Source organism: Lipophrys pholis (genome assembly GCF_963383615.2).
Source record: "Lipophrys pholis genome assembly, chromosome: 12".
Taxonomy (NCBI): Eukaryota; Metazoa; Chordata; class Actinopteri; order Blenniiformes; family Blenniidae; genus Lipophrys; species Lipophrys pholis.
The window spans coordinates 10,055,846-10,081,009 of record NC_137641.1 but is presented as its reverse complement, the minus strand read 5'-3'; the positions used below and the strand labels follow the sequence as shown (position 1 = coordinate 10,081,009).

At 43.1% G+C, this 25,164-nt stretch overlaps 2 protein-coding genes across 4 annotated transcripts in view; both read right to left on the bottom strand.

Moving 5' to 3' along the window:
• Positions 1-278: 278 nt before the first annotated feature.
• Positions 279-10,312, bottom strand: slc31a2 (solute carrier family 31 member 2). 3 transcript variants are annotated; one of them, XM_080477107.1, is made up of 4 exons: positions 9,880-10,312; positions 6,345-6,411; positions 5,862-6,090; positions 279-2,361 (listed from the first exon to the last, which is right to left on the bottom strand). In XM_080477107.1, exons 1-4 carry the CDS (start codon positions 9,883-9,885, stop codon positions 2,196-2,198), a joined length of 468 nt encoding a protein of 155 aa, XP_080333233.1. In that variant the 5' UTR covers positions 9,886-10,312; the 3' UTR covers positions 279-2,195. The 3 variants fall into 3 exon arrangements, with proteins under 3 accessions (XP_080333233.1, XP_080333234.1, XP_080333232.1); XM_080477108.1 differs by lacking the exon at positions 9,880-10,312 and adding an exon at positions 6,518-6,865 and having other exon boundaries at positions 1,184-2,361; XM_080477106.1 differs by lacking the exon at positions 9,880-10,312 and adding an exon at positions 7,478-7,542 and having other exon boundaries at positions 1,186-2,361.
• A 2,357-nt stretch (positions 10,313-12,669) lies between these two features.
• The window catches only part of arrdc1b (arrestin domain containing 1b), a 48,547-nt gene continuing 36,052 nt past the window's right edge, over positions 12,670-25,164 (bottom strand). Inside the window, exons 3-8 of the mRNA XM_080476282.1 lie at positions 23,684-23,734; positions 20,554-20,708; positions 20,161-20,343; positions 18,996-19,172; positions 17,372-17,828; positions 12,670-15,198 (exon numbers count right to left, since the gene is read on the bottom strand). Of these exons, the coding sequence (XP_080332408.1) occupies positions 15,134-15,198; positions 17,372-17,828; positions 18,996-19,172; positions 20,161-20,343; positions 20,554-20,708; positions 23,684-23,734 (1,088 nt within the window). The 3' untranslated portion in view covers positions 12,670-15,133. The remainder of the gene's footprint in view (positions 15,199-17,371; positions 17,829-18,995; positions 19,173-20,160; positions 20,344-20,553; positions 20,709-23,683; positions 23,735-25,164) is intronic.

Genomic DNA, 25,164 nt, shown 5'->3' with positions numbered 1-25,164 from the left:
TGTTTTGTTTTAGGACTCATTTACTCTCAACCTGCAGGACAATTATCAAGTCAAAAAAGAGATAAACCCGTTTGTGGAAATGATTGAAGCCTCCTTGGATGATCTGGCCAGCAGGGGGCGCTACAATCAAACGTTAAAATGCCTTGCTTTTTATTTGAACTTCTTCACATTTAAATGTTGCTTTCTACTTTTTTTGTAAAACTGTACAAACCTGTTGTGTTTATTTTCTGTTTGAGCATTTCTTGTATTGACAAATGGCCTTCACGTTTCAACTCCATCCAGATCGCTTGTGGCAGTTCTTTTATTTTCTATACACAATAACTAAACTTTATTGCATCCTGTGACTTTACCTGCACGTTTAGAGATGACCGATACAGTGATGAGGATTTTGACCTTTACCTGCTTAAAGTAGGTTTACAGCGACATTACTAGTTTTAACAGTTTAAGACGTTGAATCAAATTCAAAAGCTTATTTTCACTTTTTAAATAAAGTTTCCAAACTTGACAGGTTTCTTCACCAAAACTGATTTGTGACATCATCGAATAAGTCGAACATTTACATTTTTCAGATAAACGTTCATCCAGTGTTTCCTAAACGTGGAGCTGCAGCCATGAATGTCTCGTATCGACAATCAAAACATTGTTTACGGACATCAAGGGTGAAATAAACCAACAAAAAAAAGAATACTCACATTTCTGAGGTTGGAATAAGAGGAGTGGAGCTTTTTCCCCTCATTGAAACAGCTGCGTGTCAATGTTCTGGTCCATCTCCTCCTTGATTCATCGTGTTAATGTGAGAGGAGACCAAGTTGTGGGAGGGGCTGTAAATATTTAAACTCTTAGTTTAGTGAGCCTGTATGCGACACTGGTGTTTAAAAGAGTTCGTCTTTTCTGTAACTAATCAAGTGTAACCACGCTTTTCTCAGCTGTGAGGACAAACTTCAGACTATTTGGACACAAGCCCATCACAGATTCCTTCAGCTGGAGAAACTGTGAGGCTGGTGTCAAATTACAAACAGCGAGAGAGGTCCACTAGAAATTGGGCAATTAAAAGGAAGTGGATCTTTATGGAGAGACGGTTAAAATAGGTAATTATATACAAGAGGGAGGTTAGAAGACCTGGAGAATGTAAACACGAAGAAAGTTAACTGTGAATCATTAAAGAACAATAAGTAAAACAAACAATGAGCACAAAAGGTTCCCTTTAATGAAAATTAAACATCAGTTTGAGTCTTTATTAGAACACCTAATTGTCCTGTAAAATAAATAAGGTGTTGCCACCTTAGTTGTCAGCGCCACACACTCCAAACATTTAATGCTAAAGTTGATTTTCTTTACACCGGCTGATTTATCAGACACGTCTGTCCGTGTACAGACTTCCAACTCCTCTTTATTTATTATAAATCCTGTGAAGTTGTTTGTGCATTTCTATACAGTTTACTCTTCCTCCAGTATGTATGGTGAAATGTTGAATAAAACTCTCATCAGCCATTCGCCCTCATTTTGTTAAACCCACAGTAAGTCAAGAACCGAGGCGTGAAACATGAAGTGAAAGGCACTGCTCTTTCTCCCTGGTCAATGATTGCCGCCGCACCATGTGACCTGCTGCCGCGTCCTCGGTCAGCTGCGTGGAAACGACTTGTGGAATGAGGAAGCTCATCAGAGGAGTTTCAACATCGACAAATCACGAGTCCCTTCCTCAAACTGGCGGCCGGAGAGTCCTCTGGTGACTCGTGAAACCAGAGATTCACTAGAAAATGCTGCAAACAAAAGTCACCTTTCCATCTAATATGTTCAAGTTCTAGTCTGGATCTTAGTTCCATTCATGAGGCAGTGGGAAAGCTTCAACACTCAGTAACCAGGTAGTAACTACAGGTTCCTCCAACTTGGGTAGAAAACGATCAGGGTTGTTGGTTTTAAACACGTCAGTACTCCGTCGAGTAAAGAAATAATATGTTCATACATTACTTAATCTAGTAAGAATAACAGAAACGGACCTCGTTAGTAAATCTATAAATGGTCCTGTTATTCAATTCAAGCACATTTAAAAGTCCAGAAACTGAATGGAACCTTTGCCGATAAAAGGATCTCAGTAGTGGAGACACAGTGGTACAGTAAGAAAACTCCCAGGAGGACCTGGCAGGTATCCAGTTCATGAGAGAAGAAAGACGTCGTCCTCCGCCGGGTCCGAACGCTCACATCTGGCCCAGGAGCGGGAAGGCGATGAAGTATCCCAGCACGGAGCCGGCGACGACTCCCATGAAGATCCAGGTGTTGTAGGACATGACGCACAGCATCAGCATGTAGCCCAGGGTCACCTGCAGCACATGCACCGCCGTCTGGACGACGTGCAGCAGCCAGCTGAGGAGCAGAGCAGAGGAGGCGTCAGTCTGGGTCAGGAGTCACAACCACACAACAGAGACACTATCGAAACCCGTTGAACTTTTCCACATTACAACCACAAACCTATATGGAATTTAACATGATTAATGTTGATGATACATAATTTAACATGCAGTTAAGTCTTCCTCCCCTGAGTCACTGATTGTAGCTCCTCCTTTAGCAGCAAGTCTTTCAGACTAACCCAACCAGCTTTGCACACAGATACCAACGGTTTTGCTCATTCTTCTTAGTAAACTCGCCCCAGTTGAAGTCTGAACAGAAACTTTGAAGTCCTGCCAGAGATTTTCAGTTGGATGAAGGTCTGGACGTGGACTTGTGGCTCTGCTGGGTGTTTCAGGTGGTCGTCCCGCTGGAAGGTGAAGCTCTGCTACAGTCCACAGTCTTTTGCAGACCAACAGGTCCTTCTCTTCGAGTCTGATGAAGAGCCTCCCTACAGCATGATGCTGCCTCCACCATGTTTCACAGTGGGGAGGGGCAGTGCTGCTTTTCCACCACATTTCATCCAAAAAGTTCAGTTTTGGTCTCAGTGTCTTTCTCCTTGTCTGATCTGTGGTCAGACTGACGGTTGTCCTGTGGACAGACTGAGGATCCCTGCAGCTCCTCCAAAGTTCCCATGAGCCTCTGGCTGCAGCGGAGTCCAACACAAAGAGGGTGGAGCACATTACCCCCGTGCTCCAATCCCTGCACTGGTTGACTTCAACGTCTGACTTCTGGTCTATAAAGCTCTGAATGGTCTCGGGCCTGAATACATCTCAGATTTATTTTAAGAATAGAAAACCTCCAGACCGCTGAGGTCCTCAGGAAGAGGTTTTTACTCAGTGTTCCTAGAGTCAGAAACAAACAAGGTGAAGCAGCTTTTACTTCCTACCTCCTCCCCTGTGGAACAAACTTCCTGAACACATAAAGACTGCTGACACACTCACTTCTTAGAAATCAGGACTTAAAACATTATTTGCACAGGCTTTCTAATAAAAAAAAAAAAGAAAAAAAGATTTGACTTACTTTATTAAACTTATCTTAATAAATCTCTTAGCTTATTTATTCTACTTTTCTTCATCATTAGTTTTAATGCCTTTCTTTAATTTCTTTGTAAAGCACTGTGTTTGAATGGAGCTTTATATTTACATTGGCCTTGGGCTGCTTCTCTGATCAATGCTCTCCTGCCTGAACTTCAATTGTGTTGAACCGCCATGTCCTGGCAGGTTTGAGGTGCGCCATACTCTTTGTATTTTGGGATGATTGAATGGACAGTGTGCTCTGATGTTTTTTTTGTTGTTTTTTTTAAATGACAAACCTCTTTGAACTTCTTCCTTCCTTTCTCCCCGACCAGCCTGCTGTGTTCCTCCATCGTCACAGAACATTTATCATGAAGGACGTCTGAGGCCTTCACAGAACAGCTGGACTCGCACTGAGATTACATCGCACACCGCTGATTAAATGACTTCTGAAGGCTTTTGGTTGCGCTGGAGTTTGTTTAGACTTCCGCACACTGGACCTTCCAGTTCTCCATTTGTAAAAACAAACCATGTTTCATTGCCCTTCCACTTCCCGTGTTGGTCAGTCACATAAAATCCAAATAAAACACACATTTACACTTGTGGTTGCAGCGCGACAAACGGTATCAATACTTCTCAAGCGGCAGTAAATAACACATCAGGACGCTTCACATTGCCGATCAACCAAAAGTCAAATCTCTCACTGTTCTTGGGCTCAGCTTGGAGAGACCAGATCTTCCTTTGTCACAGCACACGTGCTGGAGTAGTAGAAATCCTGGATTATATTCTGCGTGGTGCCAGAGCTGGCTTCTGCAACCTTTATTACCAAAAGAGCCGTTCTCGCAATTTTACACGCAATAAAATTTGTCTGGAGACAAAAAAAATAATTTATTCTATTTAATATAAATGAAGAAAAAATGCGCTTGCGTAGCAGTTTTTGTAAAGTGTGGAGCGTACATGGTGTCCAGAGGGTTAAAAGAACTCTGTACTTGCAACTGTAATCATTTTAGTTCAACCATTTTTACTGTATTTTTTTAAAGATATATATTATTATCCGAGTAGTTTTTAACTATTTTGTCATCTTTCTTTTGGTAACTCCAGTTAATCTGACTGTTTTTAATCTATTTAGCTGTTTTTACTTTGGGGATTAGAACATTTATGAAAATCAGTGTGGTATACAAATAAAATAAAAATGTCAGCCAAATGATTTTCTGAAAGCTTCAGGGAGGCGCTGCAGGGCGGCTGTGGAGTCGCATTAGGATCCAGAGCCGCAGGTTGCAGACTTTCAGTGACTATAACGCCACAGTCAAGAGTTAAAATACCAGTAAAGCCTTGTAATGCTGTTTATTCTCCTCATATCTCTGAAAAAAATAAAAATAAAAATAGGGAACTTCCTGCCCCCTGATTGGAAATCACTATTTGTTCTCAGAAAAACTTCCTGATACTTTGTGTTGCACAATACTGGACAACTTTGTGCTGATACTTCTTACAACGTGGAGACACTTTGACCAAATACAGGTTTCAATGTTTATGAAACTGATATCAGCAAACTGAATCGTGACATTTTTTCAGAGGCGAACTGTGCAAAAATGAAAAGATCACGCTTTAAAGAGGCCGTAGCTGCAGTAATGAGAAAATACATCAACTAAAGTTGCGTTGTTTGGTTTTTAGTGGAGCCAAAGCCATTAAAGACATGAATCATAATTGTTTTATGACTCTCAGTCGTGTGACACAGTTACTCTTTATAGGTTGGCTTGTAAACTCTTCTGTGTTTCAACAAATTACTGTCCTGCTGATATTCGAAGCAGCACTTCCTGTCATGTGAAGGAGCAATGACACATCAGAGTGGCAACATCTTGATTTAAAGTTTAAGTGTATGCGGGGGGGGGGGGGGGGGGGGGGGGGGGGGGGGGGGTTGTCAGACATGAGGCCGGTTTTCTAAAACCAGCTGCAAGAGTCTCCAATCTGATCCAACAAACCACCAAGAAAGTGGTAGAAATGTCTAAGAAAATAGATTTTTTTTTTTTTGACATCGGAGTCGTGGACACAACACCGAGACCTGAGCTGAGATATTAGTATGAAAGCTTGTAATCTCTTTCTCAAAGCCCTGCTGTCAGGATGAGTTTGTAAAAACAACCATAATGCAATAACTATAGAAGCAGTTGTTTGTTTGTTTTTTGACACTTCACTGTATTTTGCACCTGAAAGTTTCATTTCAATTGTCTTTATGTGGAGATTGGAATCATTTCCAGAAGTAATCGCTTGGTTTTGTGGAAAGAGACGTTTTCATCACGTACACTCTGACGCAAACCGGTTTAACAATGGATTATTGAAAAACCTGAAACAACAGTTTTTCACTCTGAACTCTGCCTGTCGGAGTCGCCACACTGGTTAACCTTCTAAAATGAAAGATAATTACATCCCGAGAGACTAACGATGGCGTTACTGTGACTTCATAGGTACCTGGTTCGGTAGCTGGTAGGGGGCAGCGGGGGCTCCATGGGGGTGAGGGAGGACTCGGAGGGGCTGCTCTCCAGCACGGAGCCGCCGTCGCTGCGGCAGGACGGCGGGACGGCGTACAGCGTCTGAGACCGGGCCAGCTTGGAGCTGCTCGACAGCCACACCCGCCACACCTTCAGCACCTCGTAAAAGACGGTCAGGAGCAAAACCACAAAGACCGACAGCACCATGCCTGCAGGACACGGATTGACAGAAATAGACCGTCAAGTTGGATTGTTGTTACGGTGACTGTCGGCTATTAAACACCATGGAATGTATTTCAAAATAATAAGTTTCACAGGGTAACAAATGGTTTCCTCTGTTACTTCACGGACGCATCTCAAAAAGTTAGAGAATGGGAGAACTGCACAGACAAAACATGATCTGATGTTCTAACCAGAGGAACAGGTTCTACTGAGACCTCCCATGTTGTGAACTGGGCCATACCTGCAGGCCCCTGCACGTCCCAGAAATCAAACAGCAGCGTGACGCTGCTCGACAAGTCGAATGTCATCTGGGGGGTAAAAACAAAGAAGAAGAACGAGTTCATTAAAACCTTTAAAGTCAATTCGTCTTTTTCTCGCTGCACTTTGACATTGAGCTGTGACAACACTTCCTACCGAGGTTCGACGTCTCAATCTCACCCGTCACGCACCCACACTGTGTGTCCAGCTGACCCTGCCCTTCATTTACAGAACACATTGTACCACAGAAGCTTGCTCTGTTCTGCTGCTGCTGCTGCAGCAGTGTGTGAATGACAGAGGAATGCACTGTTTCTGTGTGTGTGTGTGTGTGTGTGTGTGTGTCCAGCTCTTCCCTGCTTTGCCCCAGAGTCTCCAGGCAGCCCGAAGGTGACCGGCCGAGCCGAGAGCACTGCAGCTCTGATGACTCGGCGTTCACCCGGTTAATTGGCGATCAGGGAATACAGAGACGCTGCAACCAGCAGGGCAACAGACAGCAAACAGACTAAACATCATCGCTCATGAGTTGCTCTGCCAATGACACTTGTGAGCGATTTGCTTTCTGTGACGTGAAACAAAAAGGTTGAAATGTTGGAAATAGTCAAGAATGATGAGAAAGTTGAAGCTCCTTCAGGTGCGATCATCCCGCTTATTGTCTGCTCTTTCTACCTGGCATGACAACATTGTTATTAAAGCAATTTCCATGATGACGGAACACCTATTCATAGAAGCGATGACCACACACGGCACAGAACAGGTGCAGCTGTGTGACAAACCTTTTCAAGCAAATCCTTTTTGGAGACCAACAAGGCCACAATTGCTCAAGAAGTAGAAACTCGGCTAAAAACAGACTGTGATAAAGCCCGAGAGACCTTGAACACATCAAGAAGGAACACAAATATAGGCGGCGTGAGTCAATAGAGCAGCCTAGAGCCACGTAGTTTTCTCATCATGAGCTTATCCGCAGCTGCTCCAGAAAGCGCTTGGTTTGTCAGGCGAGGCTGCAAACTTCACACAAACCTGGAAACTCTGCGGGTCTTTGAGGTCAAAAAGAAATTCCCCACACAAACGAAGTGAAGAGTTTTCAGATGTTTTCTCTGGTGAAAAGCTCAACCTCACCTCAGGCGGTGTCATCCATCCCGCTGGCACATGAGAGTAACTGGGTGACGTTGATGACGGTTCATATCTGTGGTGACGGGACTGAACGTCCTGACTAATAAACCAAACCCTGCAGTTATATCAACAAGGTACAACTGACATTTAAAAAGACATTATTATAATCAGCTTTTCATCAAAACTTACAATCAAAATACACAGTCAGTGATTTCAGGTGACAGTACCGAGTCACGGTAGAGAAAACGTGAAACTTGTGAAATTTGTCTGGAGCCACAAAACATGTGAATTATCCAGATTTAATTAAAACATTGCTGTGAAGACAAAAACATTTTGCATTCATGAAGTGTCACCGGTACAATGGACATACGTTTTATTATAATTTTAGTTTATGGAGTGATATTTGTAGAGATTGTTTTTTCATGGATTTTCCTGCTTCAGTAATTTTATGCATCTTGGTTATTTTTGCCGTTTCTAGCCGCCCTGCGTTTCCTGGTTAGAGCAATGTTACCTGAACGGCACTTTTCCGCTTTTAATTTTCCTCTCAAAAAACGCTATACTACCATTTTTCCAGTTTGTGAGTAATTTTAACTATTTTCAAGGTTTTTAGCAATTCCAGCTATTTTAGCCGTCGTTCGTCTGGACATTAGACCATTTTTGACAATCAGAGTGGACTCTGAACGTAAACGAAATGTTTATTCACGTTAAATATTCTGAACGCTCCAGGGAGCCGCTACAGGAGCTGAAGAGCCACGGGTTGAACAATCCTGGTTTACTTCACGAAGCATGAGAAACAAACTTATGGCAAAACATAAATAAAATACTTTTGAAGTAATAGTAAGATTTATATCGGTCTGTGTTATTAAATAGGTACTCAGTACCTACATGCAAGTACTCCTAAAAATATGACCTATGAATAAGCAAGAGATACCACAGGAGAAAGATTATCAGAACCCCAGAGTCAAAGAACTTCATATTGTACAACCGATACAAATATTTGCTCAGTTTTCTTTGCCCGGGGAGCCAGTGCAGTACAAGGTGCGTTATTTGTGACTATGGGGGAATCACTTGGCACATCAGGGACAGAAGGATTTGTTGCTTGTGAATGTGGCTGAGTGATTTTAAGACCAGCTTGTGGATCTACTAAATGTATAATGTGGCGGTCAGAAGCGTCGCAGCACAGGAAGTGCATCCCAGAGCTGGAAGAGCGAGACCCCAGAGGTGACATGAAGACAGCGCTGGACTTCGACATTGTCTGCAACAAAGACAACTTGCCAGAATTCCTCCTCGTAGGACCGGCCATTTGCTGACAATGGAGAGCACATGTGTCGAACCCCGGTCCTGCACCCTTTGCATGTCTCCCTGCTTCAACATGGCTGATGGCAGTGAGCAGCTCGTAATCAGGCATTCTGATGAACTCGGCGATGAACCATCATGAGAATCAGGCGTGTTAAAGAAGGGAGACATGGAAAACTTGCAGGGCCCCGAGTTTGACACCCCTGGTGTAGAGGCTAAGATGAAGGCTCCCCAGAGACAGCTGACATTTGGTTGATCATCAATACTTACTACACAAGTTGAAATCCTCTTCAGAAACACATGGGGAAACTACCCAATACTTCCTGTTGTGAAACACCTAAAGAATTAGGTGCACCTATCAATCAGGACACGCATAAAGAAACAAAAACAACCAATGATAGTGAAAGAATGTCTTGTGAGATCTAACCTTAGCTTAACAGTGAACCAGTTTTTGAACCAGGGGTCAGCAACCACTAACATGAAACGACTGAAATTCTTTTGTAGGAGTGTATTGTTATCAGGACCAGGCTGAAACTGAAGAAAATCACAGTGAAACACTAAATCCAACAACATTTCCAACACTCCTGTAATTTCATTCCCAATCTAAAGCGTACAGCCGAACATATTTTAGAGATATTGTTCCTGATATTTACAACAGGGGCTCACAAAGCAAGCATGGGAGATTTCACTGGGAGAAGAGAAATGGAGACAACATGCCGTCAAATAGCCTCAGGTTTAGACTATAAACAAAGGCTCAAACGAATTATAAGATCATTAAAAAAAATGCACGAATACCTTGACAAGACACGCATTGTAATGAGAGGAAACATACAAGAGAAAGTATTATTATAAATACATGTGAAAGTGTCGTTTCATGTGTGGATTATTGTAATAAATGTGGTTTCATAAGTTCCAGGCAGCAAATGTTACAAAAGCAACATGTTTAATGATCAGTCTGAAGGCTTTCAGCACACCGGCTGCATGCACATGAGCTGGAAGCGTCAGGAAAACCGCAGGTCACAAACTGAGTCCTAGAAGTTCTGCACGAAACAAACAAACAAACAAGAGCGAGGCTGCAGGACAACAGAAGCCAGCGCGAGCTCGCAACTCACCCGCATGTTGGCGGACTGGCTGAGCTCGTTGACTCCACTCGGCTACCGGCGACTGGCGGCTCCTTCCATGACACAGGACTTTCTCCGTCGAGGCTGCCGCGGCGGTATGAGGAGGTTTTTTCTGCTGTAGCAGCAGTAGTGGCCCAGTTAAAGAGGTTAGTTTGAGCCTCTCCACTCCCATCTGACTCCAGCAGCAAAGGCTGATGGGAAATGGAGTTCTCGCGGAAAATACGAGACACCGTGAACGTCGACACCGTGCCACTTTACAGTCAAAGAATCGATTCAAATCTCATTTTAGGAGTTCGGAAAAATACTTTCTTCTCTTCACATCGATCAGAATTGATAAAAAAAGGACACATATTTGGTGTTTAGCCAACAATTAGCTACTGAACGCCGAATGCAGCCCTTATGGAGTGCCGAGGACTGCGCATGCGTGACATAAGAGACGTGGTCACGTGATAGCAGAAAAGCACCCGAACTGTAATTGTTTTTTTTACTAAACTGAACTGATCATATTTTATTTATTAATTTCCACAGTTTAGCGCCATGTTTATGTTTTGTGGACATGTTTCATACCGTTTGTGTTTTATATATAATATATATAATAATATATACTTAATAATTGTTACCCTTACTTCCACCAACATACTCATTCAGATCTTGCAAATGGTGGAATTAAAAAAAAGTGAGTCTGTTCATTTAAACAAGAAATACTTGTAATCATTATCAGAATGAGCAAATTAAAATGGTGCATTTGAAGAATGATCGAGATATGCAGTTCCACAAATAATCTTTGTGAGACTTGTTTGGGCCACAGAAACCTCAAAATGTGTGTGTTGAGTTACAAAAAATGGACTTTTATGCAACAAAAACAGAAAGTTGTTTATAATTACTGTATGACTGTAAAAAACAATATCAGTCTCTGACACAGGTGAAGTAAAAAGTTCTCAAAACATACTTCTGTAAATTTGCTTTTAAGCTATGTCAATTTTAGTAATCAATCTGTGAATGCTGTTTATGTACACTATTAATCCATCAGTCATTCGTCCCACTTGTTTGTTGAGAAACAAAACACGACAGTTCAGCTCCTCCTTTAAATACACAGAGAAGATCAAAGTTGTCCAAGTGCAGTTCTTTACACCAGAGCCTCCGAGTACCTCAGGTCACAAGCAGCGTTTGAGGGTTTGTCTGCAGGAAATGTAAATGTGTAAACTTTTAGAAGACACTTAAAATAATATAAGGCAACTGTCCATTTCTTGTTTTGAATGTTTGCATGTTCCCCAGTGTTTGCTTCACTGTAAGGTTTTGAAAGTGGGAGGGGCCAAGAGAAAAAAGGTTGGGAACCACCGCTCGACACCACGAGAAGGGCTCCTGGAAACTAACTAGAAGATATTTAATGGGGCCAGAGCGACAACTGAATCAGAGGAGAGAGGAACTGACCAATCACTCTTCCATGTCGATCCCATGCAGCTTGGTCTGACCTCTTGTTGACACTTTCAGCTCTTCCACCTAAAGGCAGTTCTCTTTTATGGCACCAACAGGAACCAGACAGCCTGATGGCCTCCAGCTCTTAAAAAACTAGTTGTTCATGTTCCTAACCGAGATAAAGCATCTGCACGCAGCCCACACACCTTTATCTAAATTCCACCTGTTTCATGAGCTTTGGGTCTCTGCATGAACGCATTTCCCTGAAAATCAGCAATAGGAAGTCCTATGTGTAGTACTGCTCTCCGAATGATCTAACATCTATATCTTAACTTCGTCTGTGATAAAAGTCTCCGCATCATCCGTACAGTGAATTCTCTCCGGCTCCTCTCAAGAATTTCTTTAACAAAAACCCTTGCATGACGAGTTTCTCATGGGAATGCAGCCGAGCGGTGGGCCAATCGCAGGTTTGATGTCAAGAGAGGACTTCCAGCTGCAGGTTGAAAAGATAAACTTTACTAAAAGTATTGAACAATCCGAGAAATTAGTGTCATTTAAAAACAAAAATAAGAAAAACATTGACATGCTCCTAAGATCTCTAAGAAACTGCACGTCCCTCTTGCCTTTGTTTATTAAAACCTTCACCAACCAAAGTTTTATCCGCGTCTATTTATCTATTGGTTTGTATGGAATTTACCAATGTTTTGCGAAAACTGGTCACCTAAATTGCAGGAAGTTTTCAGGGATGATTCGTCTTCATCCAAAAATGGTTCCATAAGATTTAGTGAGTGATTGGGTCAAAGGTCAGCATCTGGGTCACAAAGGGTCAAAATAGTTTTTTTGTCATAACGCGGTCAGTTTTCATTCAATTGCAGTCAAACTAATGCCAAACTGTTTTCAATCCCTTATGCTGTTATGCCAGATGTTGCATTGACGTCATTACCCTGGTCAGTGGTTGGGGGTCAAAAGTCGGGGAGGGGGGTCACTCGGAAATTGTCAAATGTGTTTATATCTGTGTCAAACAGAGATAACATGAAGCAATTCAAACAACCATGACAAATGATGGAAGGAATGATGGACCAAATAACCTTGTGATCTATTGGTTTCCATGGTGACAAATGTGGCGTTGGCAAAGGTATGCACTCTACCGAGTGCCTGTTCTAGTTCTTATTGTGCATTTCATGTGTTGAGTGAGAACACACACACACACACACACACACACACACACACACACACACACACACACACACACACACACACACACACACACACACACACACACACACACACACACACACACACACACACACACACACACACACACACACACACACAGCATTTTTCAAACCCACATAACTGACAAATCCCACGTCAGATAGTTTTATTCTTATACTGTACAGTACAACTTCGATTCTGCACTGCGAGTTGGAATACTACATGAACTGGTTTGAGGTGCTTCTATTCGTATACTCATACTGCACCTGTAAACAGCTTTACAAGTAGAAAAATACAAAACCAGACACCACTCATCAATATGTGGGGGTGGGGGTGGGGGTATGGAAACAGAAGGAGGAAGGCTCGGTAAAGCTATAGTACCTTTTGGTGCAGACGAGCTCAGCGGGAACGAGGACAGATAAAGGCAGCGTGAAATGACTCGAGGGAGCTGCTGCAGCAGCAGTCTGGGGAGATAAGAGGAATTGCACATGTTTTTCTAAATCCAAAACACAAACAGTAAAAGTCCAGTGTGCCGTCGTTTTTAAGAAGCTACATCCTAAAGGTCCAGTGTACTTTGCACAGGAAGAGCGGAGAGGAAAGTCCATCACGTCACCGGTGTGAGGGAGTCAGAGTGGGAGTCCAGACTGCTTTAAGGCATGCACTCGCAGTGATATGGAGCCACAACTCTGCTGATCGGATGGCAGTCAAAGCTTGTGGTGCTTCCGTGTGTCAACATGACTTAAGTGCTGATCCAAGGCCTGCACCGTGCTTTCTTTCTCTCGATTTGCAGACTTTAGAGTGAACGAAATGGTGACAAAACGCGTGGAAACTCAAAAAAGCCACGTGAGCATTGACGAATAACATTCAGCACAACAATCATATTTTGGCTTTGAAGCTTAGGTTTCCTCAAAAACTCAACAATAAATGAGAATTGAAGCTTTTCATGGTATCGGGATGTTTTTAGTCCTGAAAACGTGACACATTGGTAACAAATATCAATTCAATTTGGTTTTTGAATGACTTGATTAGAACCCCAATGAATTATAAATATGTTTCACCCACATGTGAAACAATATGACTCTATTATACAATTTGAACACAGAAGCAAGGACTGATGTGAAAACTGTGACGTCAGGAAATCGCCTTACAGTTTAAATATTTTAAACGCCACACACACGCGCGCGCGCGCACACACACACACACACACATACACACAAGCCTCGACCCGTGCACTCACATCATTAAAAAGTGCTGTGCTGTTCACATCCACGTGAATTTGTGCCTATTTAACGCCACAAAAATAAGTTTTAAGGCAACAAAGAGAACAGAAACAACCTACAATCTCATTTTCAGATTCAGATAAAGGCTCACAGGTAACGAGGTGAATGTTTTACCTCGATGTGTCTGATCTGCTAGAACAGGAGGACGTAAATACGCACAGCAGGAGACCAAATATCACAGAAACAGGGACGAGGTTTGAGCTGCGGCTACAGAGAGCTGGTACCAGTACACACCACCAGAGGGCAGAGTGGAGTTATCACAGTTCAAATCCTCACATCCGCAGGTGAATTGTCCTCTGAATACAAATGTTGGGAGAAAGACAAGGTTTTATAGTAGCAAAACGACTTGTGGAGAGTTGACTGTCTGTGTATGCTACATGTGTATGTGTGTGTGGTGTGATATGGCAGGCAACTAGGACCCGTAAATGTCTCTGTCGTCACCAAGGCATTGTGTCTGCCTCTCAGTCTGCTCTTTTTACAGATGGACTCCTGCAGGAACAAATTCAAACTTACAGGCTTTTTCTTGCCAAATGTCACTTTGATGTCGTGATAGCACTACTGCAGTTCTCCTTTACAGTATAAATCCTGTCTGAAGACAGAGGTCAGCCTGCCAGTCAGTATTGAGGGCAAACAAAACCCACTCTAGGAGCAACTCAATGGCATAGTGGGAGATCATGAAGAAACATCTAGACAAGAGACATTTACAGGAACCATCCACACCCAGATCTCAATTACATAAACTGAAACTATACATTCAATTCTGGGTGGGTGCTCACAGACTGTAGAACATACTCACAAATCACAAATGAACACACACACACACACGCGCACACACACACACACACACACACACACACACACACACACACACACACACACACACACACACACACACACACACACACACACACACACACACACACACACACACACACACACGGACCACATACTTGGAATGACACATACACATAAAGGCCAGAGTGAATGTTTTGACCTCACTTGGCCAAACTTGTTTTGAAGGCATCAGAGATGCAGCAGTTTGTTGAAAGAGAAAGACGGGGGGGGGGGTTCCTCTGGTATTCAATCACTGAACTAAACGCTCAACAACAATCTGAAGCTCTTCTTTTAGGCACAGTGTTGTTCACCCCTTCAGTCAGACACGACCTGGTGGAACAAGAGGTCAATTCTTTAATCCACTATAAGATGTGATCCCTTTCTTCAAACGTTGCTGTGATCCGTCGTCTTTCAGCCGGTATGTGTCCGTCCGGATGGATTTGAAAGGTGGGTGCAGACAGGTACGAGTGGACGTGGCCACGACGTGTGACCGCCTGTCTCTATTGTCTGCTGTTAAAACTGGAGTTGGCGCTGCTGCAGCTCTCCTCGTAGGTGGGCGGAGGCTCTGCAACACACAAACACAACACAGAGCTGAGGTCCGCTGCACAGAAGGATTACTGGAAGTTTTACAGTGAACGCTTCAGCAACCTCAGCTGATGAGCGAAGGCTGAATTCTGATAATGACAAAGGCTGTCAAGGAGAAGGTGCAGGATTCGCTGTCACTTGTTTTGACTTGATATTTTAAAGTACCTGTTTAACCCGGGAGGCTTAACACTAGTTAATTGATTGGTGCCAGGTTAAAGTTTTTCTCTTGTTTTCCTTCTGGATAGTTGAAAGACTGAACCTTTTTGTTTTGCTCTTTTCATTCAGTTGGCCCTTCATCCCTTTCACTTTGCTTCGTCTTCACTCACTGATTGGTTTGTTTGTCCCTGTTTCCTATAAGGGGACGTATCAGGCTGAATATACTTTCCTGTGTTAGTAAAGATATTATCCAGTGCTTTTAGGATGTAACGTGTCAATACAGAGTCTTTAGACACGGTTGATATTCTGCTATCTTCTACTGGTCGTATTGCTTAAGAACCACGCCAACAATGACGTATGACAATGTTCGAAAAGCCCGTAACTTGTTATGTGCATAAAGACAGCATAAATTGGCCAGTAAAAAAAACTGTAGTGAGCGAAATCATTTCATCTGAAGCTGCACTTAAATACTATCCCACACAGCTGTTATTTCGTATATAAGTTGTATTACATCACAATATGGTGAACTGACTGAACACTCATTGTTGCTAAAGAGTAAGTTTCTTAAAAGAGGTGCAATCTGTTTGTGCACCACCCTGCAACGCTGAAACTGTTTTTTAGTGCTGCAAATGACACATATTCAGATTGTGTTGTTTCACTGAGGCAGTTTTTCTGGCTCCTCGTTCTCACTACAAATACAGCAAAGCAAACATCTATTTACTTTTATACACCTTTGTGTACCTGTGTTCCTTTAATATCCCCATTTCCAACGGGGAGAAAGTACTTAGATGTCAGTTCAGTACCTAATTTGCAGTCGATTGCACTGTTTTCTCATTTCAGATTCTGTCATTTTGAACGTATTCACTTGCGATCTTGCGCATGTTCATTTCACAATAATGAGAATAAATTGCCTTATATTGTGCAGCTCTTTTCAGAGGACAGTTATTACTTGGTGTGTTTATTTTAGTCTGCTGGTGAAGCGGCTTTATTCACTGAGTAAGAGAGAGAGAGAGCGAAGGACTTGATTTCCTCTGCAGTGAAAATAATCCATCAGAAAGGGGATAAGGAGACCAGAGGTTGACTCCTCTGTTGAATCACACACGGCCTCTAACAAACCCGTCTTCTGGTCAATGTTGACTCAGTATCAATCTGATTTCAGCCAGTTTTACAAACTAATCTTCAGATATGTCATTATTGACAGAAGTCAATAATGACATACCAATAGTATATATCAATGGTAAATATCATGTAATGTGAATATCTCCTCACCTATTACGGCAAACATGAATCTTAAAGGTCCCATGTTATAAAGTTCTTCAACAATGTCACATCGGTGTCAGAGGTCTAACAATATTGTTTGCAAAGTGTATTTCCCCAAATCCAGTGGTCCTGAATTTCAGCCAGTCTAGAAGTCCTTCTACTGAGGTTTACTGAGAAAAGGCTGTTTCTGGGTCTGTCAACGCCGTCTCCACTCCCGCTGTCACACATAGAATAGTTTCATGGTAACATGAGTTTCTACAGAATTTGAGATTTGGGCTGTTTTTTTGTTGTACTTGGGCTGGAAACAGTGAGTCAGATCTGGCAACCCGGTAGAATATTTGGCTTTCATTCGCTGAACCATGAAGCTCCTGCTAACTGTGAGGGTAACTGTTAAGTTTTTCTTAAGATACTGAATTTATTCAGTATGTCAGTAAAAGTGTTTATCTACCTGTGGGAGGGTCAAAGGGAGTGTCCACTACCAGAGGGAGTGGTTATTTACCTGCATGATGTCAAAAGGGGAAAATCTCTGAATCGCCCGTCTGAACACACATTCGCTAAAAGTGGAGAAAGCGAGGGAGACCACAGACTTTCTTCACGTCTTGGGCTTCACACACAGGCTGTGTGTGTGTGTGTGTGTGTGTGTGTGTGTGTGTGTGTGTGTGTGTGTGTGTGTGTGTGTGTGTGTGTGTGTGTGTGTGTGTGTGAGACAGTGAAGGATGTTTTACTTTAACACTCACCATGAGGATAGTCCCAGCTGCTGTACTCTGGAGGGAGAATGAGAGAACAGGAAGTGGGTACTGGCGTCACATTCCCCTCGGTGAAGAACGGTATGGTGGCTCCAGTGGACACGCAGAACAGCGGTGCGGAGGTGTCTGGTCGCCGGTGGCTGGGTGGCACGGCGGCGCCCGGAGCGTGGCTGAAGGCGCTGGGTGACATGGTGACCGGCTGACCCGACGGGTCCTGCTGAGAGTGACTTTTGGTGGGGATCTCCTCGCTGGCGACGCCTCCCGCACACAGCTCCACATCCAGCTCGTCCTCGGCCGGCGGGGCACTCGGTGTCACCCCCGCTGCGCCGGGCGCCACGCCGCAGTGGACCGGACTGGAGGGCATGGTCCTCGACGGAGACAAGTTCACAGCAATGTTCCCGATGTAGATGGGCAGAGTGACGACGGCGTCTGGAGACTTTAGTGACACCTGCAACACAACAGTCATCTTCAGTGGATCTCTCTGACATTCCCACTTCACTGGGAGAATATCTCACTTTCATTTTGGATTTGGCCGCACTTATATGTGTTTCTCCACATTTGAGTGGCAGAAACTACCAAAGAAAAACCCTGTATTTCAATATACAACAATGCAAGAAAGAAACACCGGCTTGTTCCCTTTACTTTCAAGCTTATCAAATCATTATTGGGATTACCCTGACCCTGACGATCAATATTGGAGAAGTATTGGTGGATTTTAGCATTTTAGCAGAACATCAAATTTAGAAGAGATTTATATTTAAAGCTGGGTTTTGTGAAGTTTAGGTCTGTTTCAGAGTATTTGCAGAGGGAGTTTCGACTCTTACTGTTTTCTTAAGGTTTAATGACTTAAAACAGGCTAAAGGTATGGAGTGTGTGTCAAACACATAATAATAGCATTATGATAAATAAATAACTAGAACTCAGAATTTCTTGTTTTAGTGCAACAATGTATGAATTATAATATTTAATTAACTATCTTTTTACACCACATAACAATCCTGAAATCTGAATAAAATAACCGCAATTTCCACAATACCTAACTTCCCCATGTGCTTCACAACTTTCAGATCACAATGGATTTCATTACATCTTCAAAGGCATAACACATTTGGCCACATGCAGCTGGAAGTCCAAAATATAGCAGGCTAGTTCATTTATTGATCAGAATAACTTTTAAATTCCACAAATGATCTTTAATGTCGGTAATCCTGATCACATGAAGTGATTCACCACATAATACAGACTCAAGTGCGCCCCTGGTGGTCTAATAAATGTATTGCATTTAATGTCATAACTTCTCATAGCATTCTGGATCTCTTTGTAAATGTGCCAAAAACATATATAAATAAATAATACTGTTGAAGAATTGTAAACGGGAAAATGATAAACACAATGTAGAATATGCTAATATTGATAGCCAGACAGAATATGTGAGCATTGTGCCATCAATGTTTCTGTAGATTTAATCCAGATATAAATAATACAAGTTCTGACCAACGACACGGACTGAAAAATTCACTAAACTCTGCTGCTGCTCTTTAATTGGTCACACTTAAACTTCCACCCACTTGGGACAGTAACAGACACACACACACACAAAAACACACACACACACCTGAATGAAGTAGTCGATGTCTATGAGACTGCAGCCCGCAAGAGCCGACTGAGGAAGAGGAGGGACGATGATCTGCTCCCTCCACTCTGCGTGCTTCCCGGCCTTCACTCCGGCTCCCTCCACCTCAGCGATGGTCCGGAGGTCAAACATCGGCCGCTTGGTTTTATACGTCACTTTCTGGTGTCGTCGACAGAGAAAGATGGAGGAAGATGTGGATAAAAGCTCTGACTACAGGGCGACTGCCTCGGCTGATAGAGGCTGGGAAGGTTGCAGGTTTGATTCCCCACCTCCCCCTTGTCGTAAGGTGTTCAAGTGTCCTTGAGCAAGACACTGGACCCCAAATTGCTCCAAATGAATGGACTGAGCGCAGTACATCAGTGTGTGTGTGTGTGTGTGTGAATGTACGTGAATGGGTGAATGTGATCAACAGCGTGACTAAAAGTGAGCCGAGAAAGAAAAAGCAGTGAACCAGTGAGAGTCACTGGTAGTCAAGAGTCATTGATCACCAACTATAATGAAACTAATGCTGGTTCTGAGAGAAAAGTATTGGTAAACCACAGGACATCATGTAACCTTCGCCAGCGACAACGTATGTATTCTACCAACTTTTTGCAAAAACTATTAACCCCGAATTGCATGAAACTTTCAGGGATGATTTGTCATCATCCAAGGACCAATCGATTGGATTCTGGGACGTTAACATCTAACTGTTTCTGAATAAATCCCCCAAAAAACTGCGAAAAAGTTTCCCATACAAAGCAGATGAGAGAGGCACATGGAGGAGACCAAAGGAGATCAGTGTCTGTTGCCATGGAGACGCTCCCTGCTCAGTGTTTCACACAGTGATGTTGCTCCCTGACCTACCTCGTGAGCATCGATATGAGCTCACGGCTATCATGCTGGTGATGCTAACTTGGTCCTGCAACAGATGTGGCGTTGGCGAAGGTCGGCGCTCTACTGAGTGCAGTTCTAGTTTAATGGGAGTAATAAACAGGAATCTTTGTTTTAAAATCCAGGGAACGTTCATTTTCCCTGATATCGAACCTCAAACAAAAGAAGTGCAACAACTATGCAACATATTCTTCTAATCTTCAATAAAGCAAATCTGTAAACAGAAGGATGGATTTAAAAGCAGGTTAATCGTGACTGATTTCTAATAACACACCTGTATTAGACTGGCCAGCACGCAGCCTGTGTCTTTGCCGGACTTGTTGTGGATCTCGGTGGCCAGCTTGATGACCTGCCCGGGGATGTAGCCCCGCAGCTCACTGCGAGCTTTCAGCATCAGCGTCCCGGTCTTCACCAGGAGATAGTTGAACTTCTTGGTGGTCACAGCGTAGCTGGGTTGCTGCGGCGACAGAGCCACAGGGTGAAATGTTTGATTGTGTCATGTCACGATGAAAATCAAATGTATTAAAGAGAGGAGCCTCTGCAACAAAAACCGAATCAGCCCTCATCACAACAAAGGTTTATCGAACAAAAAACTGCATTGCATCTTCCCAGCCGTTTCAGTCTCGTCTCAAAAGCACAGAATAGTTGACGAGAAACAAACACTTACTTCAATGTCGGGCACCTCGTTGAGGTTGAGGAGGTTGAGGAGATAGAACGGTTTCTGAGCTTTGTAGTCCTTGGAGAAGCGAGGCGTGTCGATAACTGCCCTCACGCGGTAAACAATCTTCCCAAACGGTCCCTCGAAGGAAGTCGGGGTGGCAACTGAGGACGGGATTGGAAAGAGAACGGTGCAAACATGACTTTGAGATCAAACCCGTCCCATTGTTTGGATAAAACGAGACAACAAAAGGCGACTGGTTGATTTGGTGCCAAAAGCAGAGCATGGGGCTGCATTTCATGGTGATTGTATAAGAGACATCAGACAGAGTTCATCCAGAGTAGAAGGAGAGCCGTGTTTGTGTGACAAGTAATGGACAGCAGGGACGGAAAAAGCTACAGGGTAGGAAGTTTAAGGAGAGAGGGATAAAAATAGCTTTTTGGACAGAAAGCAGGCAAACAGATGGAAGGAGGGAGATGTTCAGTCAGCGGGGAGGAAAAAGAAACACACACACACACACACACAGACACACACCCTGATACTGTCATCCATACCAACAGCCTGCATCTAAATTTCCAATCATGGTTTACACAAAGGTGATGAAAGCAGAGCCAATCTTTTGCCCTCCGTTCTCCTGATTGCGTTTCTTGTTTCCTCATTCAGATGTTAATGTCAGTGCGGACGGAGGACGCTCCAGGGACAAGCTGCCTCCGCTGCTGCTGCTGTCAATAAGAATTAGCCAGGAGAGGAAAGTTGCTGTTGTTTTCTTGCGGGCAGCTTGGCAGCGAAGCGAAGAGGCACGAATGGGCCAAGAGAGGACAGACAGAAGCACCGGGTCCACCGTTCCCTGCAGGGAGACGATAGACGGGTCCGCTTGTGGCGGCTGAAAGTGGCTGAAGATTGTTTGTCTGGATTCGGTACAAGCTCAGATAAAGCCCCATCTCAGAGTGAGAGGAGACGAATAATTACCGGTGAAAATTGGCTTTGGATTTTGGCTTTGGAGTATCTCTAGCTCAGTATGGAGCCCACAAAGGTACATCACATAACATTTGTAAACGTTATTGTTCCCCAAAAACTCCCACATTAAACCAACATAATCCACAGAATGCAAAAAAAAAACAACAACAAACAAAAAAACCTGCAGTTTTAACGTCGTCTATCAAGTTTCCATGGAAACGAGGAAACAGCATCTGGTGCACTTGGCCTCATCAAGTTATTTAGTCGTAAATAGTTGTAAATATTGAGCCGGTAATTTGAATTTTCTGCACATGAATGTTCATGTGGATGGAGATGAATTGATTCTGTCGAGTGCAATAAATTCTGCTTATTTCATTTCTCTCTGGGCAAACTCCTGGAGCGCCATTCGTATTTATTTGCTTCCAATATCATTCTAGTTATAATATGCACGTTTTCCTCATCAATTGACATTTATGTCTGCCTTTCATTTTTGCATCCTATTGTAATTATTCATGGGAAATTATTAGTATGTAGTTTTGTTTCTTGATGAAACAAGATGCAGCTGCAGTGTTGAACAGACCCAGAAACCTCGACTTCTCCTGCATCCACAGTGCATGTGTTTTGGTGCCGGCTGCATCGCTGCTGTTGGTGTGAAGGAATATCAAGACGCTGTTTGACTCCACGTGTCTGTCTCGTCCATCCTGCTGATGAATGATCCAGTCATTCAGATCCGGTCTTTCATCTCAAGTCCCTTTTCTGCAGCTACCCAACACGACACATCCGTCGTTTTCCTGTGAAGTCTTTTACCTTTACCTTTTGTAAACGGGTCTCATTGCTTATCTTTTGTCATGTGCATTGCCGTCCACGTTTCCTCAGATTTGAATCAGTCCTTGTTGAAAAAACCAAACCCTTTCCTTGCGCTTTGAAAGAGTGCATCCACTATTTCACTGAGCTTCATCGGGTCCCTTAAGTGTCTGTGTACCGTGTTTTTCTCCACCTACGTCTTCCTCCTCTGTCTGAATTTTATTGTTCCCACAGCGAGAAACAATCAGACCACAACAAAACCTGAAGCCTCTCAGCTCCAGATGACCGACCAGGGCTCGCACGGGAAATTGTGGTTGTTCACAGCTTCGTCAACAAACAGAAAAAAATCTCTTGTCTTTATTTGTCTTTATTTTGTAAACAACACAAACACCCACAATCAAAATATACAGTATGTAATAGTCAACAATCAAAGCAACACATTATGTAACTTATCCTAACTGTCCTGATCACAAATTCACAACTAATAAACAACATTTAGGTCACGTGTGGATCTTTAATTGTTCAAGCAAAAATTCCATTTCAATGTTGTATATTTCATTATTTATCTTCTACTATGCAAAAACATCAACATAAATTGTGTTGCGTCAAACTTAAACAGCACAGGGAGCGCCAGACAGGAAGGGTGACACACACACACACACACACACACACACACACACACACACACACACACACACACACACACACACACACACACTATTATGTGAATGTGCACCAGTGTGTGTCTGAATTTGGTCTTAAATGAACAAAAGGTGCGTTTGTACCACCAGCAGGGGGCAGTAAGGCCCACAAGCCTCCTCCCACTACATGATAGTTAATATGCCCCATGTTGATGTTCCGAAGTGAGGCAGCCTGACGAGAGGGGAGGGCGAAGCATGGAGGCATGAAGACCAATTAAACAGTGACTGCACGACAGGACAGGCCACTAAAAATAACCTTCACACCCCCCGTGCGCTTCAGCCCACGCTTGAGAGGGCATCGGATCGCTGACAGACCCTGCACAGCGAGCCGCCTGGCAGGTGCCAAGTACGTTCAGCTGATGTTTGTATTGTCTGCTGGCCTCTGGTTTGGTAATTACATGTTGAATCAATTGTCAAAATGTGCATTTAAAGTGTGTCTGTGACATACAGGAGCAGTACATGAGAGCATTAGATACTCCTCACGCACCTTTTAAATAATAACTATGTGATGTTTATCCAAACTCTGGTATCACAGATCTGTGTTTTACTGCACTGAAACTCTTCAGAAGTTATCAAAGCACATCGTACCTGATATCAGATAAACCTCATCTATGAGAACAGAAGTTAAAAGAAGTGAAGGAAAGCGTGGAGGAAATAGATTTAACTGAAACACTCACCTGGAATGAGAAACTGGAAGGGGAAACTGTGTTCACCGGCCGCCAGAGTCCCTGTTGAAACAGGAGAACTTATCAGCCACAAAAGTAAATGACATTCACAGTAAGCCTGTTGTGAAATTTTTCAGAGTTTGTTTCTGTGTTTATTTCAACTTCACACACCCTCCTGAAAGCATTCCACGACCCGGCGAGGCAGCGTGCCTGCAGGGTTCACCCACTTCCCCAGTGCGATGGAGTTTCTCACACAAACAAGCTTTGTTGTTCAAAGACAGCTGAGCCAATAAGTCTTTAGTGGTGAAGGAAACTTGCAGCCAACCAATCACCTCCTGCCACAGGAAGTGATGAGCTGCTGGATGTGTCACTGCGGCCTGTGTCTGGGTTAGAGTCACTTAATGACGACCCTGCGTCTGGTTTCTTACTCCTAACAAATTTACAAGAAGACATGAAACAATAAATACACTTCAGTGTAGTACTCTTTGAAAACATTTCAAATTTACAAAAACTAGAATTACTGCCAATACTCCCATAGTTGTCATGAACACTCTAATGAACTCTAACCCATCCATCCATCCATCCATCCATCCATCCATCCATCCATCCATCCATCCATCCATCCATCCATCCATCCATCCATCAATGTGTCTGTCGGGCTGCAATATTAGTGAAACATGGAATAATGTTATTCAGTATTTTATATTTAGTATTGCAATCACAATATGATTTCAGGGAATTAAAAACACTTACATACAACCATGTTTATTATCTTTCCTCCATTTTACACCAGCTGTCATTTTTTGTTGTTGTTGTTGTTTTTTCCATCACATGCCCCCGGCAGTGTTTCAGAGATGGAACAGTTTGTTGATATTGGTTGATTTTAGTACATTTTCCTTAAGTTTTGTGCTGTGGCCAGAAGTCAGTGTCAGACCTGTGGTTCTCATCAATAAAGATCACTCAATCAATATATGGGATATATAAATGGTTATTTCGCAAACTGCTGCAGACATCAAATTTAACTTCAGTGAGGGAAAAGTACAGTGAAGTATTCAAGCACATGTTATACACCCCACGTCACATAATAATTCAATCTAGAGAATATGGGAGAATATGGACAGGGAGTCATGACACTCTGAGGGCCGCCATCGTTCTTACTGGTCATGTACTGAGCATGTGCAGAAGAACTGTTTACTATGGCCGTGGTGCAGTAGTAGCGCATCTTCCTTCCAAACAGAGACAAAGTCTGATCGTCTGATCGTCTGATCGTCTGATCGTCTGATCGTCTGATCGTCTGATCGTCTGATCGTCTGATCGTCTGATCGTCTGATCGTCGTGTAAACCAAACACCCAAAACGCAACGAAAGCTTTGCGTTTCCACTTGAAAACGTTGTTGTTGAAACGGGGCTTTAGTTAGGACTGTGATCTTAGTGTAATCTGAGATGATAAACCTTCCTGAGTTCAGTTTGATTGATACAGAGAAGAACCAATCA